Below are 17,189 nucleotides of genomic sequence, written 5' to 3'. Positions count from 1 at the left end.
ACCATCCTGTAGAGAGTTCAGCTACAAAGTTACCCTACAGTGAAATCAGTTTGAAACAAGAGATTTCAGCTACAAACAAATCAACCTGTAGAGATTTCAGTTACAAACAAATCACCCACTGTAGAGAGATCAGCTACAACCAAATCACCCTGTAGAGAGATCAGCTACAACCAAATCACCCTGTAGAGAGTTCAACTGCAAACAAATCACCCTGTAGAGAGTTCAGCTACAAAAAAATCAACCTGTAGTGAGATCAGCTATATAATGTAGACACTAGACACAATATAGGGAATTCAGTTACAAGCAAATCATCCTGTAGAGACTTCAGTTACAAACACATCACCCTGTAGAGAGATCAGCTACAAACAAATCACCTTGCAGTGAGTTCAGCTACAAACAAATTACCCTGTAGAGAGATTAGCTACAAACAAAATACCTTGCAGTGAGTTCAGCTACAAACAAATCAACCTGTAGAGATTTCTGACAAACAAATCACCCACTTTAGAGAGATTAGCTACAAACAATCACCCTGTAAAGAGATCAGCTACAAACAAATCACCCTGTAGAGAGTTCAGCTACAAACAAATCAACCTGTAGAGAGATCAGCTATATAGACACTAGACATAATATGTGACTGGATCTACGAAAACCGTTCTTATCGCCCAAGACAGGAAGTTTGATTTTTTCACACAAACACAAAGCTGAATGAATGCACTATCAAGTTTCACTGCCACAGTCCACCAGAGTAAAGTGGTCTGCTTTTGCTGGCTGCTTTTCTAGAGCACAGTGGCGAGCCGTACAAGTGGTCTGGGGTCTTGATGGAGCCCTGGCCAACCAGGAGATGGCTGTGTGTGGCTGTACAGCTCTGTGGTGTTGGACAATGACCTGTGCTGTAAATTTCCTTTCATTTTAGCCAGTTCTGAGCCCTGAATGGCCTATAACTTGGCCTAATTCATCCCAGCACGTCTCTTTTCAATTTTTGAACACCATCTTGCCCGCCTTCCAGGGCCCCCACCTCCCACCCTTCTGGAGCTCGCCTGATACAGACAACCTCGGTTTAAAAACTATCTAAAATGGCGGGAAACTTAGCTGTTGACTACTTCTTCAGTGGATGATCAGGAAGGTAAGAAATTGTTGTGAAACGTGTGAAAATTTGGTATGCGTAGCTACCACCATTGGCCAGCTACAACACACAGAATATTTAAAACCGACGTTTCTCGATACTTTTAAATGGGCGATAAGACCGGTTTTCCCAGAGACAGTCACATATAGGGAATTCGGTTACAAGCAAATCACCCTGTAGAGAGTTCAGCTACAAACAAACTACCTTGTAGAGAGTTAAGCTACAAACAAATTACCCTGTAGAGAAATCAGCTACAAACAAATCACTTAGTAGAGAGTTCACTTACAAACAAATCTACCTGTAGAGATATCAGTTACAAACAAATCACCCCCTGTAGAGAGATCAGATCACCCTGTAGAGAGTTCAGCTACAAACAAATCACCCTGTAGAAAGTTCAGGTGTAAAAAAAAATCACCCTATAGATAGTTTTGATACAAACAAATCACCCTGTAGAGTGTTCAGCAAGATAACAGTCACCCTGCAGAGACATCAGGTTACCCTATAGAGAGGTCAGCTAGAAGAAGTCACCTTGTAGAGAGTTCAGCAACAAAGAACCCACTCTGTAGATAGTTCAACTAGAAACTAGTTACCCTATACAGAGATCAGCTATACGTAGAAACAAGTCATCCTGTAGAGAATTCAGCTACAAACACATCACCCCGTATAGATTTCAGCTACAAACAGATCATCATCCTGTAGATAGTTCAGCTATAGATACAAGTCACCCTGTAGTAGGAGAAGTCACCTTGTAGAGAGATCAGCTAGAAACAAGTCACCTTGTAGAGACCAGCTACAAAGAAACCATCCTGTAGAGAGTTCAGCTACAAACAAATCATCCTGCATAGAGTTCAGCTGCAAATAAATTACCCTGTAGAGAGTTCAGCTACAAACAAATCACCCTGTAGAGTGTTCAGCTAGATAAAAGTCACCCTACAGAGAGATCAGGTCACCCTATAGAGAGATCAGCTAGAAGAAGTGATCTTGTAGAGAGCTCAGCTACAAAGACCCCACTCTGTAGAGAGTTCAGCTAGAAATAAGTTGCCCTATAGAGAGATCAGCTAGAAACAAGTCACCCTGTAGAGATTTCAGTTACAAACAGATCATCCTGTAGATAGTTCAGCTAGATACAAGTCACCTTGTAGAGAAATCAGCTAGAGGAAGTCATCTTGTAGAGAGCCAGCTAGAAACAAGTCACCTTGTAGAGAGTTCAGTGACGAAGAAACTATCCTGTAGAGAGTTCTTCTACAAACAAACTTCCCTGTAGAGAGTTCAGATGCAAACAAATCACCCTGTAGAGAGTGCAGCTACAAACAAATCAACTTGTAGAGAGTTTAGCTACATTTCAAGTCCCTTAATAGAAAGATCAGCTGCGAACAAATTATCCAGTAGGGAATAATAGACATGTAATAAATATATTTATATAGTTACTGATAAAATCAAAAACAGTTGAAGTATTAAAAATCTGCTCTGTCTTTTTAATCTTCCTGCGGTAAAGAAATAGGATAGGTTATAAAAGCCCCAAAGCCAGCCTATGGCCAGCCCTGGGAAATACAAATACAAAAAGAAGTGATATCTAATCAAAAACAGCCAAGCTGTAAAAAAAGGTGCGGCCCCTAAAAAGGCCAAGGTGAAAAAAGATGTGAAATCCAAGGTGGCGGCCAAGAAATGGCTGTGATGGTAGGTTAATGGTAAAAATTTTAATAACGGCAATTCAGGTGAATTTGGTGCCGCTTGGTCTTGGCACAAAATTCACCTGAATTTTCATTATTAAAATTTTTACCATTAACCTACCATCACAGCCATTTCTTGGCCGCCACCTTGGATTTCACATCTTTTTTCACCTTGGCCTTTTTAGGGGCCGCACCTTTTTTTACAGCTTGGATGTTTTTGATTAGATATGTATATCTGGTGCTAAGTATTAGTTTGGCTTCCACAGAAACAGTTTAAGCCTAAAAACAGCACAAAAGATCGAGTTACTCTAATAGAGCAGTCACTTACTCTGATAAAGCAGTCAACTTTTGAGTCCACATTTCTAATGTAGCAGTCACATTTGTGAAAGTCCTAGCTAGTGTGCTTATGTTGGGCATAAATTTCAGGAGATTGAAAGAATGATTGGAATTTACATAAAATATTCTCCCCTAAAAGGTAATTTTGTTAATTAGCAATTGGCAACTATGATTTCATCCTGACTGGCACTTTTGTCAGTTGGTGGTATACATTGACATAGTCAGGTTAATTATATATGCCAAAGATAAAATTTACGGGCCTACATAAAGCTTGGAGAATGCATGGAGATCAGTGAAAATCAATGTTTGCATTTACTGTATACAGATGCCTACATGGTAGTCAATCAGCAGTTTGAAAATAGCAGTCTGATTTCTTCATATACAAATACCATTTCTATGTTCTCACACCCATATAGAATCCATTACTTAATGGCCTCTAAAGTGCTAAGAAGCCTAAAAACAATTTATTTGGCAGATAGTTATTACATGAAACAAAGTGAATAAGTGAATTATTAACATTGAGAAGTAGGTATAGTTACATATGAAGACATCATGGCTATGTATGTACGTACATATACATAACAATCATCAGCAGTGTCACTGTTGTCATTTTCAATGCATCATACAGTATATACTGTATATTAGGGATCATGCAGAATTGATCTTGTCCAGTTCAAAATATCACCCTAAAACCAGTCTCAATTTCCCTTCATGACAGCTTGGCAGCATTGGTTAGACACAGCCAAGCCCCAAAATGTCAACTCCAAAATCTTCCAACAAGTTTCTACAGCATTAAAAAATTTCTATTCAACAAAATTTTATGCTGACCTACTGACTGATGATTCTCGCCAAGCATGCATAACTTGACATACAGGCTTGATTTTGGCAACATACAATATATACATGCATCATGGACTTGCCATCATCCTCCTTTGTATTTCAGTTATCTTCACTGACAATGCAAGGTGTCAATTCATGCTATATTATATCGTGATACGGCTTCCCTGTGGCTGTATTTCCATAAGCAATATGACTGATTGTTGGGACGCTTCTCATGCTGTTTTTTGGTTGCAATGTTGTGTAATGGGCAAAACATACTGTAGATGAAAATAAAGCGTCATGGCTACCTCCCTGTTAGCTACATAACTGATAGTTGGGGCATGCGTCCAGACATATGGCTTGTCAGGTGCCTGTCCTCCTTTTGATGCAACATATGTACGGGTCCACCAGTCATAATTATGTTACAAAAAAATAAGTAGGAAGTTAGATTAAGGATCAAAAAAGTAAAGAAACAAGGGAATAGCTAAACAGCAGTGAAACAAGAGAGGTTGCCTATACACTGCAGATTAAATGTCCACTAGTACATCTGCAGTATATAGGCAATCTGTAGTTTCACTACTGTTTAGCTATTCAATTGTTTCTTTACTTTTTTGATCCTTAATCCAACTTTATACTTAAAGCAGTTACTTGTGAGCCAGTCATCAAAAATGTCTTGGATAGATGTGCCAAATGTCCTTTGTTTATTTGATAAGAATCAATTCATTGACAATGGCAATCTTTGGATTATTTGAATATGTCTGATATACAATAATTCTGTCACTGAAAAGCAAATTTTCATTGGATTTACAGTGGATACTAATTTTCAAGATTGCGTATATATCAATTTTAACTTGTTGGTGCAAGTCTGTCTGGTGCAAAAAATTGTTCTTGGTGATCAGCGTGAATTCGTTCTTGCCAATTGTTATTTTAAAACTACTGTATTAAGCAAATTCCAACTACTGTCTTAGAAAATGAAAAGTCTTTCAAAATTTATCTAGTAATAATAATAATCTAATCCAAAACAGCCAAGCTGTAAAAAAAGAGTGCGGCCCTCAGAAAGGCTATGGTGAAAAAAGATGTGAAATCCAAGGTGGCGGCCAAGAAATGGCTGTGATGGTAGGTTAATGGTAAAAATTTTAATAACGACAATTCAGGTGAATATTGTGCCAAGACCAAGCAGCACCAAATTCACCTGAATTGTTATTAAAATTTTTACCATTAACCTACCATCACAGCCATTTCTTGGCCGCCACCTTGGATTTCACATCTTTTTTCACCATAGCCTTTTTTAATGCTGCACTCTTTTTTTACAGCTTGGCTGTTTTGGATTAGATTTCACTTCTTTTTGTATTTGTATACCCCAAAGCCAGCCTATGGCCAGCTTTAGGGATTTTTAATTACCACAGGAAGAAGAAAAGATGAAGCAGGGTGATTTCTTTGTAGCTGAACTCTCTACAAGGTGATCCTTCTAGCTGATCTCTCTACCAGATGACTTGTTTGTAGCTGAACTATCTACAAGGTAAGTTCTTCTAGCTGATCTTTCTACAGGGTGATTTGTTTGTAGCTGAATTCTCTACAGGGTGATTTGTTTGCAGCTGAACTCTCTACATGGTAGTTTCTTTGTAGTTGAACTCTCTACAATGTAATTCTTCTAGCTGAACTCTCTACAGGGTGACTTGTTTCTAGCTGATCTCTCTACAGGATGACTTCTTTCTAGCTGAACTCTTTACAGGTGATTTGTTTGCAGTTGAACTCTCTACAAGGTGACTTCTTCTAGCTGATCTCTCTACAGGATGACTTGTTTCTAACTGAACTCTCTACAGGGTGATCTGTTCATAGTGGAACTTTCTACTGAGGGATTTGTTTGCAGCTGAACTCTCTACACGATGGTTTCTTTGTAACTGAACTCTCTACAAGGTAACTTCTTCTAGCTGATCTCTCTACAGGGCAATTTTTTTGTAGCTGAATTCTCTACAGGATGATTTGTTTGCAGCTGAACTCTCTACACGATGGTTTCTTTGTAGCTGAACTCTCTATTAAGTACCTTCTTCTAGCTGATCTGACTACAGGGTGACTTGTTTGCAGCTGACCTCCCTACAGAATAACTTGCAATGTAATATAATTCCATAATGGAGTAAATTATAAACGTAGCTGAATGCTCTATTAGGGTGACTGTTCTATTAGAGTATCTCGATCTCGCATATGCTACACGTAGTTGGCTTTGGAATCATAACTCAGTGGTTTGTAATCCGATTCTTCTGTACTACTGCAAGGACTTGCTATGATAATTATTCCAGCTACACACCGATTTTCAGCTCACTGCTCTAAGCGGTTTGCCTGGTAGGCGTGAAAACTAATAGTTTTTTAATCATAAAAATCGATCGAGTAATTTTGACACAGGTTGGATTTTGTGTCATATCTCGATGGCCTTTAACTGGATTCCTTTCAAACCCCAAAAAGGCACTCCTACGATAGTTACTCCATGTACATAGCAATTTTCAGCTCATTCCTTCGAGCGGTTTACCCTGTGGGCGTGACAAATCTTCGACCTTATTTTACGCAAATAATCGGTCATAACTCCGTGAATGTTCATCGGATTCCTACCAAACTTGGTACTGAGATTCGCCTTAATGAGTCCTTAACGTGTGCCAAATTGCAGCCCGATTGGAGCACGCATTCGTGTTTTATGGCGAATTTTGCAAAGTGCGCGAAAAGAAATCCACGTCGAAGCTATATATCTATCTGGACCCTCTACTCCATTTATCATAAAAGAACTGCCATCAATTTCTCAACGTATTTTCATTTTAACACATTGGCTACGAGGTCACATGCTTTGACATTAAATCTTGCGTCGTCAACTATCAACGCATTTCGGCACTCATTTTTTGTGACTACACCTTTTCTTTGGAACTCAATTCCTTTTGAAATTTTATCTCAAAGGACTGCTGGAAGTTTTAAGACTAGGTTAAAACATTATCTTTTTTTGTAATTAGGTTTATTGATTTTGTAATTATTAAGTAGTTCATGTTCCTTTTGTATTTGTTTGTGTGTAATTGTACATGTGAATGTATGTTCTGTGTTGGGGATCACCTTGTACAGGCAGTATTGCCTTTTGTGTTACCCATCTTTGGAAAAATTGATAATAATAATAATAATAATAATAATAAGTAGAAGAGAAAAACGAAGAAAAAAGACTTTGGCCGTTTGTATCTCGGAAATGGTTGTAGCGGTTTTCTTCAACTTTGGAATGTAGACCCCCCTACCGAGCCGGCACTTCTGTAGCAAATTTGGTTTCAATCGGATAAAGAATCACGGAGCTACAAAGGTGTAAAAATCGCGTTTACTTTCTTCCTGTAAATATACACACGGTGTGGTGCGCCAGCTTCTTGGGCCGCACGACACACTACCGTGTGTCTTGATATTATTATGCTAAACATGCATAAGCACATTAGCTAAAAATAGGCTCAAAAGTTGACTGCTTTACTAGATTATGTGACTGCTCTATTAGAGTATCTAAATTTTCAGGCTTGAACTGAGTCAAATTATACATTGCACCAGTTACACTTTGCACCAGTTATACTCCAGAATATTCGTTACTGTAAATTATTCCTGAATTATTGCAGCATATAAATTATAATGGGTGTTCTTCTATTCCCTTTGCAAAAATTTTTAATTATTCATGGTTAACTGTCACCTCTAATGAATAGAGGTGTAAAAATGTCACCAGAGAATTTGTTAAATTCATTTATTAAACTTTTATGTCAAAATTAAACTTGATGTATTAGAAATTTGTCATTTTAGCTGTCACTTTGAAATTTAAAAAATGCTGACCTTGCAGGAATCTTAGCAAATGTAAACATGGATTTTCAGATTCCTCATGCTCTAAGCTTTCCAAAAATGTATAAGTTTGCTAATCCCCATAAACTTTAAACGAAAGTGTATTTTTGGACATAGTGAACCTGACTACAAGTGAAAAAGATGCCTTTAAAATTCCTGTACTTATATAGAGTATAGCTAACAAGTCCTGTTTACCTTCAATAGTTAATACAGCATTGTGACATATACAGCTATCTCCAAACTCATTCTTAATCATGCAATTGTATTTCCCAACGTCATTCTTTGTCACACTATCAATAGTGAGAGTATTACTAGTCTCTCCATTAATATTTTCTCCATTGTGTCTCCACTGGTAACTGAAGTTCCCCTTCCCTACACCTCTCACTCTGGTAGTGAACTTGACAGGTTGTGTAACCTTTACACTTTGACTGGATGGATACACAGTCACCTCTGGTAGACCTGTATACCAAAGTGTTCATCATCACATAGTTAACATGTAACATGTAATAGTCATACCAGTAACTGTTAGTTTAGCTGGATTTGATGTGACACTACCTCCATCATTACTAATAGTACAAGTGTAGGTGTTATCATCAGATGACCTCACATCTGGGATCACCAGGGTATTGGTGTTTATACCAGTCACTTTACTAGGAAATGATCCTGATCCAATTGTCCATTCGTACTTCACACTGTGACCAGTAGCAGAACACTTTAACATGCTAGTTTGTGTGAGGTCAACTCTTTGTGAAGATGGTTGTGTCAAAAAGGTTGGAGCTTTGACTATAACTAAACAATCTGATGTAAAATTCAAGTATACAGTAGAGTACTTACAAATTATTTTGTATCGCATAATTAACTCTTCCCATCATTGTATTAATTTGGAATAATTATTATACACAAAAATATTTTGCACTTTGGAAGTGATATGAATTTATGTGTTACAATAGTTAAGGTACCATATCAAGTGTTTATCTAGGTTAAGAAGACTCACCACTGCACAGTCACCCATACACATATATAAAAGAAATTTGGAAGATCAAATAGTTTAAAGTGGGTTCGAGGCTGCCCAGGTCCAGTCATGGATTTTTTCTCTTTTCTCTACCTTTTCAAACACACTTTCTGTAACAACTTTAATTAGACTATGGTACAGCTCATTTAGAGGGTTACTAAATCACTTTGTCACCTGACATGCTCATTTAGTCACCTATACACATGTTCATTTAGTAACCCGCCCTCAGGCAATTTTGTACTTGAAAAATAATTATAACACGAAAGATACACTGGAGTACTTGATAATACTGTGATACAATTCTCCTCCGTGTTCTGCGAATAACTCTGGACAAATAGTAGACTAAACGGCGTATCTACTGTAGCTCTAGCCGTTACTCTGGTTACCGGTAGAATAATTATTTTTGTGTGCGCTGTAAGGACTTCAGGAAGAAGCCGTTCTGCCGTTCTGCATTGCCCACCCTAATGCTCTGGCTATAAAGGTATGTACTTTAAACCATAGTCTAAATAAGTTAGACACCGCGACCAACGGGAACTAAGCGATTTAGTAACCCTCTCTGGCCCTTAGTAGCGCCCTCGCTGCGCTTGGGACGCTACAGCCTCGGGCCATCAGGGTTACTAAATCGCTTAGTTCCCTTGGTCTTGGTGTCTAACTATTATATAGGCTGTGGGACCAGGTGTCCTACAGACCTTCAGCACTTGTGCTGTAAAGCCTTTATAAATAAATATAAATCAAAGTATTCCTACATTATGGTGGAGAACACAACAATACTAGAAAGTTGTGAACTACAGACCATTAACACATAATGATAATCATGCACAACTCTAAAATTATTATGTTTTAGCCTCATTGATGAGCATCAGACATCAGATTCAGTATATGTGACCAGATATTACAAAACTGATCCAAATCACAAAATCAAACTAACACCACCACTGAATAGCTACACTATCGTACTACCAGTTTTTACCCTCAGGTGCTACTACTAGTTTTGACCTTGCTAGCCTTGTGAAGGATCTGGCTTGGCAAGAATTAGTGGTTTACTTGTGGATGGCCTGATAATGTTGGCCATATGTTATTTTCTGTTGTTAATTTTTCTACATATCAGTCACTAAGAAGCCAGCACAGCCCTGTAATCTCATGTCTTGACTCCAATCGTGGTCTGCCTCCATTTTGAAGTCTATATTTTTCCCACCCCCACCCTCCTCCCCTTTGTGAGCACTCATGATACTACTTCGCTTGTCCAATTGTTCAGATTTATTATTATTATTATTAATGTTTTATAGCACATAGGTACTGAAAGCCAATGGCAAGTACTGCCAAAGGCTAAATTACACTAACATAAAATTAATTAACTACAAACTTAAAGCACACTAGAAGATAGAATTAGATAATTAATTAGTTACAGAACTGATTGGTTTCTTATAGGAAAAGTGGGGAGGTAAAGTTATGGTAATTTGTCGTAAAGTGGATGTTTTGTCGTTCTAACACACTGGCTACAGGGGCAGAGGTAGTGGAAGGTATGTACACCATTGTCATTAAACTCTTGTATGAAGTGATTCCACATATAGATGTAGAATTTGTGCTTGATAGATGTTATTTTAGTTGTTAAATTCACTGTAGGTAGAGAGTTCCACAGGCGGGGTATACGGTGAAAGTAGAAATGATGAGTTAAGTTTGTGGAGCACCTGTGGTGAACCAACTTTGCAGATGAACCAAATCTAGTGTTCGATAAGCTAAATTGTAGATAGTTATTAATATTGAAATGAGAAGTTGGTGACTTGTACGACTTGATGAAAAATAAGATGTCATTGATTTCATATCAAGACACACGATAGTGTGTCGTGCGGCCCAAGAAGCCGGCGCGCCACACCGTGAGTATATTAACAGGAAGAAAGAAAACGCAATTTTCACACCTATGTAGCTCTGTGATCCCTTATCCGATTGGAACCAAATTTGCTGGAGACGTGCCGCCCAGGTAAGGTAGACTACATACCAAATTTGAAGAAAATCGCTCCAGCCATTTCCGAGATACGAGCGAACAAAATTTCGTTTTAATTTCTTCGTTTTTTTCTTCTTCTTCTTCTTCTTCTTCTTCTTCTTCATCTTCTTCATTTCGCACACTTCGCAAAATTCGCCATAAAACACGAATGCGTGCTCGGATTTGGCTGAAATTTGGCACACTTAAAGGGCTCATTAAGGCGGATCTCCGTACCAACTTTGGTAGGAATCCGATGAACATTCACGGAGTTATGACCGATTATTTGCGTAAAACAAGGTCGAAGGTCTGTCACGCCTACAGGGTAAACGCCTTGAAGGAATCAGTTGAAAATCGATATGTAGATGGAGCAACCATCGTAGGAGTGCCTTTTTGTGGTTTGAAACGAATCGGGATAAAGACCACGGAGATATGACACGAAACCCAACCTGTGTCAAAATTACGCGGTCGATTTTTATGAATAAGAAAACTATTAGTTTTCGTGTCTACCAGGCAAACCGCTTAGAGCAACGAGCTGAAAATCAGTATGTAGCTGGAATAATCATCATAGAAAGTCCTTGCAGTAGTACAGAAGAATCAGATTACAAATCACTGAGTTATGATTCGAAAGTCAACTAGGTGCAGCAAATGCGAGATCGAGATACTCTAATAGAACAGTCACCCTAATAAAGCATTCAGCTGCATTTATAATTTACTCAGTTATATTACATTGTAAGTTATTCTGTAGGGAATTCAGCTACAAACAAGTCACCCTGTAGTCAGATCAGCTAGAAGAAGGTACCTAATAGAGACTTCAGCTACAAATAAGCCATAATGTAGAGAGTTCACCTCAAATAAATCACCCTGTAGAGAATTCAGCTACAAACAAATTGCCCTGTAGAGAGATCAGCTAGAAGAAGTTACCTTGTAGAGAGTTCAGTTACAAAGAAACAATCATGCAAAGAGTTTAGCTACAAACAAATCACCCAGTAAAAAGTTCCGCTATGAACAGATCACACTGTAGAGAGTTCAGTTAGAAACAAGTCATCCTGTAGAGAGATCAGTAGAAGAAATCACCTTGTAGAGAGTTCAGTTACAAAGAAACAATCATGCAAAGAGTTTAGCTACAAACAAATCACCCAGTAAAAAGTTCCGCTATGAACAGATCACACTGTAGAGAGTTCAGTTAGAAACAAGTCATCCTGTAGAGAGATCAGCTAGAAGAAATCACCTTGTAGAGAGTTCAGTTACAAAGAAACAATCATGCAAAGAGTTTAGCTGCAAACAAATCACCCAGTAGAAAGTTCCGCTATTAACAGATCACACTGTAGAGAGTTCAGTTAGAAACAAGTCATCCTGTAGATAGATCAGCTAGAAGAAGTCACTTTGTAGAGAGTTCAGCTACAAAGAAACCACCATGTAAAAGAGTTCAGCTGCAAACAAATCACCTGTAGAGAATTCAACTACAAACAAATCACCCTGTAGAAAGATCAGCTAGAAGAAGTTACCTTGTAGAGAGTTCAGCTACAAACAAATCACCCTGTAGAAAGTTCAGCTACAAACAAGTCATCCTGTAGAGAGTTCAGCTAGAAGAAGTTACGTTGTACAGAGTTCAGCTACAAAGAAACTACCATGTAGAGAGTTCAGCTGCAAATAAATCGCCCTGTAGAGAATTCAGCTACAAACAAATCACCCTGTAGAAAGATCAGCTAGAAGAAGTTACCTTGTAGAGAGTTCAGCTACAAACAAATCACCCTGTAGAGAGTTCAGCTACAAAGAAACTACCATATAGAGAGTTCAGCTGCAAACAAATCGCCCTGTAGAGAATTCAGCTACAAACAAATCACCCTGTAGAAAAGTAGATCAGCTAGAAGAAGTTACCTTGTAGAGAGTTCAGCTACAAACAAATCACCATGTAGAGAGTTCAGCTAGAAGAAGTTACATTGTAGAGAGTTCAGCTACAAAGAAACTACCATGTAGAGAGTTCAGCTGCAAACAAATCGCCCTGTAGAGAATTCAGCTACAAATAAATTACCCTGTAATAAGATCAGCTAGAAGAAGTTACCTTGTAGAGAGTTCAGCTACAAACAAATCACCCTGTAGAGAGTTCAGCTACAAAGAAACTACCATATAGAGAGTTCAGCTGTAAACACATCACCCTGTAGAGAATTCAGCTACAAACAAATTACCCTGTAGAAAGGTCAGCTAGAAGAAGTTACCTTGTAGAGAGATCAGCTACAAAAAAATCACCCTGTAGAGAGTTCAGCTACAAACAAGTCACCCTGTAGAGAGATCAGCTAGAAACAAGTCATCCTGTAGAGAGTTCAGCTAGAAGAAGTCACATTGTAGAGAGTTCAGCTACAAAGAAACTACCATGTAGAGAATTCAGCTACAAACAAATCACCCTGTAGAAAGGTCAGCTAGAAGAAGTTACCTTGTAGAGAGTTCAGCTACAAACAAATCACCCTGTAGAGAGTTCAGCTAGAAACAAGTCACCCTGTAGAGAGATCAGCTAGAAACAAGCCACCCGTAGAGAGTTCAGCTAGAAGAAGTTACATTGTAGAGAGTTCAGCTACAAAGAAGCTACCACGTAGAGAGTTCAGCTGCAAACAAATCGCCCTATAGAGAATTCAGCTACAAACAAATCACCCTGTAGAAAGGTCAGCTAGAAGAAGTTACCTTGTAGAGAGTTCAGCTACAAACAAATCACCCTGTAGAGAGTTCAGCTACAAACAAGTCACCATGTAGAGAGTTCAGCTAGAAGAAGTTACATTGTAGAGAGTTCAGCTACAAAGAAACTACCATGTAGAGAGTTCAGCTGCAAACAAATCGCCTTGTAGAGAATTCAGCTACAAACAAATTACCCTGTAAAAAGATCAGCTAGAAGAAGTTACCTTGTAGAGAGTTCAGCTACAAACAAATCACCCTGTAGAGAGTTCAGCTAGAAACAAGTCACCCTGTAGAGAGATCAACTAGAAACCAGCCACCCGTAGAGAGTTCAGCTAGAATAAGTTACACTGTAGAGAGTTCGGCTACAAAGAAACTACCATGTAGAGAGTTCAGCTGCAAACAAATTGCCCTGTAGAGAATTCAGCTACAAACAAATCACCCTGTAGAAAGATCAGCTAGAAGAAGTTACCTTGTAGAGAGTTCAGCTACAAACAAATCACCCTGGAGAGAGTTCAGCTACAAACAAATCACCCTGTAGAAAGATCAGCTAGAAGAAGTTACCTTGTAGAGAGTTCAGTTACAAACAAATCACCCTGGAGAGAGTTCAGCTACAAACAAGTCACTTTGTAGAGAGATCAGCTAGAAACAAGTCATCCTGTAGAGAGTTCAGCTAGAAGAAGTTACATTGTAGAGAGTTCAGCTACAAAGAAACTACCATATAGAGAGTTCAGCTACAAACAAGTCACTTTGTAGAGAGATCAGCTAGAAACAAGTCATCCTGTAGAAAGATCAGCTAGAAGAAGTTACCTTGTAGAGAGTTCAGCTACAAATAAATCACCTTGTAGAGAGTTAAGCTACAAACAAGTCACCCTGTAGAGAGATCAGCTAGAAACAAGCCACCCGTAGAGAGTTTAGCTAGAAGAAGTTACATTGTAGAGAGTTCAGCAGTTTAGCTGCAAACAAATCGCCCTGTAGAGAATTCAGCTACAAACAAATCACCCTGTAGAAAGATCAGCTAGAAGAAGTTACCTTGTAGAGAGTTCAGCTACAAACAAATCACCCTGGAGAGAGTTCAGCTACAAACAAGTCATCCAGTAGAGGGATCAGCTAGAAGGATCACCTTGCAGAGAGGTCAGCTACAAAGAAATCACCCTGCTTCATCTTTTCTTCTTCCTGTAGTAAAGAAAAAAATGACAGGTTAAAAAGCCCTAAAGCCGGCCATAGGCCGGCTTTGGGGTATACAAATACAAAAAGAAGTGAAATCTAATCCAAAACAGCCAAGCTGTAAAAAAAGAGTGCGGCCCTGAGAAAGGCTATGGTGAAAAAAGATGTGAAATCCAAGGTGGCGGCCAAGAAATGGCTGTGATGGTAGGTTAATGGTAAAAATTTTAATAACAACAATTCAGTGAATTTGGTGCCGCTTGGTCTTGGCACAAAATTCACTTGAATTGTCGTTGTTAAAATTTTTACCATTAACCTACCATCACAGCCATTTCTTGGCCGCCACCTTGGATTTCACATCTTTTTTCACCATAGCCTTTCTCAGGGCCGCACTCTTTTTTTACAGCTTGGCTGTTTTGGATTAGATAATTATATACATTAAAGGTAGCATCTTTAGGGTCACCAAGCGAGACTTATATGTTGAATGAAAGTCATTAAAAATAAATTTAGTTGCTCTCCTCTGTATTCTTCCAAGAATGTTTATGTGTTTGATTAATGAGGGCCTCCAAATTTGGGAACAGTATAGGAGCTGAGATCTCACAAAACTGATGTATAACTTTCTTCTAGCTGAAATTGGGCAACTAACTGAGAAGCTTCTTCTTATGAAATCCAACATCTTGTATGCTTTACCTGATATTAATTTATACTGACTATCCCAGGATAGATCCTGTGCCACTAGTACTCCGAGATCTTTAACACACTCAGCAGTAGCGATGGGTTTGCTATCCATTGTGAAGGTGGTGTTTCTTATTTGGCAGGAAACTCTATGAACAGCTACAAGTACTGGAAGTGATCTGAAAGATAATAGATTGATGCATCTTTGTGTAAATTTCATGGCGAGTTATGCTGACTTGAAGAATTCTTTAAAACCGTTTATCTCACAACTTCTAATGTGTGATTTGGATCATTTTCCAACAACATACAGTGACATACTGTGACCAGGCTTGCAAAAATAGGCACAAAATTACAACCCATCACATGATGGGTTATATCTCAGTAGTGGGATAGCATATCAACTATCATTACAAAGCCAATTTAAAGTGTAATAATTGATGAAAATTGCATGATCACACAGTAGCACAACAAAATAAAAATTTACAACACACGTTTTATGTGCCCACATGCCCTATATTTGCAGGTCTGGTCACTTAAACTGTAGCTGATGTGTATTTAAACCATGACTGTAAGACTAACCGTGAACTGTTGCATAGTTAGAAAAACTCCTGTCACTCACTACACATCGATAGTTCCCAACATCTTCTGGTGTTAGGTTTACAATTGTGAGAATGTTGGAGTACACTCCAATAGCACCAGATGGAATACTACCATCCTGCCTCTCCCAATTATACGATGATCCTCCTACTGCTTGACATGTTAGTTGCAAGCATTCAGTATCAGATGCTAAAGTGACTGCATGACTATGTGGATGAACAGTAATTGCAGGTTTTGTACCTAACATAAGTACACATACGTATGGTTTAAAAATACAAGACATTGTTCAACTGACTTAATTCAGAAGCTGCAGATATTGTATGATCTCCATACTCATTCATGACTACACATTCATAGCTTCCACCAAGGACCTTTGTTACTTTATCAACAGATAGAGTATTACTAGTCTCTCCATGAATATCTGTTCCATTATGTATCCACTGGTAACTGAAGTTCTCTTTCCCTATACCACTCACTGTGGTAGTGAACTTGACAGGTTGTGTAACCTCTACACTTTGACTGAGTGGACACACAGTCACCTCTGGTAGACCTGTATACCAAAGTGTTTATCATCACATACTGTAGTTAAAATGTAACACTTAATAGTCATACCAGTAACTGTTAGTTTAGCTGGATTTGATGTGACACTACCTCCATCATTACTAATAGTACAAGTGTAGGTGTTATCATCAGATGACCTCACATCTGGGATCACCAGGGTATTGGTGTTTATACCAGTCACTTTACTAGGAAATGATCCTGATCCAATTGTCCACTGGTACTTCACATTATAACCAGTAGCAGAACACACAAATGTGATGGGTTCAGTGAGGTCAACTGCTTGTGAGGATAGCTGTGTCACTAAGGTTGGAGCTTTGACTATAAATACATATGTATTATCATGTAAAATCATCAATCCGTAAGGATTGATACACAGAAAATGCTACATGCATATAAGGTAACATGGAGAGCAATTGTGTTATTGTTAGTCAGAGTATTGCTATAGTTTCATAGCAACAAATAATTATAACTGTGGTGATGGAATTGATTGTCTACAACTACTGTACAATTCTTCATGGACAAGATCTGAGAATACTCATAATTGTAGGTTGTATACACTGTATATCAAGATACACGGTAGTGTGTCGTGCGGCCCAAGAAGCCGGCGCGCCACACCGTGAGTATATTGACAGGAAGAAAGAAAACGTCATTTTCACACCTTTGCATCTCGGTGATTCCTTATCCGATTGAAACCCAATTTGTTACCAACTTGCCGGCCAGCCAGGGGAGTCTACATTCCAAATGTGAAGA

General features: G+C 38.5%; 1 protein-coding gene across 1 annotated transcript in view; it reads right to left on the bottom strand.

The window, feature by feature from the left end:
- Positions 1-17,189, bottom strand: part of LOC136247996 (basement membrane-specific heparan sulfate proteoglycan core protein-like) — a 121,563-nt gene that overhangs the window by 12,123 nt on the left and 92,251 nt on the right. The window contains exons 25-29 of the mRNA XM_066039814.1: positions 16,491-16,757; positions 16,174-16,428; positions 15,861-16,118; positions 8,302-8,574; positions 7,981-8,244 (exon numbers count right to left, since the gene is read on the bottom strand). Of these exons, the coding sequence (XP_065895886.1) occupies positions 7,981-8,244; positions 8,302-8,574; positions 15,861-16,118; positions 16,174-16,428; positions 16,491-16,757 (1,317 nt within the window). The remainder of the gene's footprint in view (positions 1-7,980; positions 8,245-8,301; positions 8,575-15,860; positions 16,119-16,173; positions 16,429-16,490; positions 16,758-17,189) is intronic.

Source organism: Dysidea avara, chromosome 2 (assembly GCF_963678975.1).
Source record: "Dysidea avara chromosome 2, odDysAvar1.4, whole genome shotgun sequence".
NCBI lineage: Eukaryota > Metazoa > Porifera > Demospongiae > Dictyoceratida > Dysideidae > Dysidea > Dysidea avara.
Note: the sequence above shows the minus strand (reverse complement) of the source record. Positions and strands in the feature narration are given on the sequence as shown.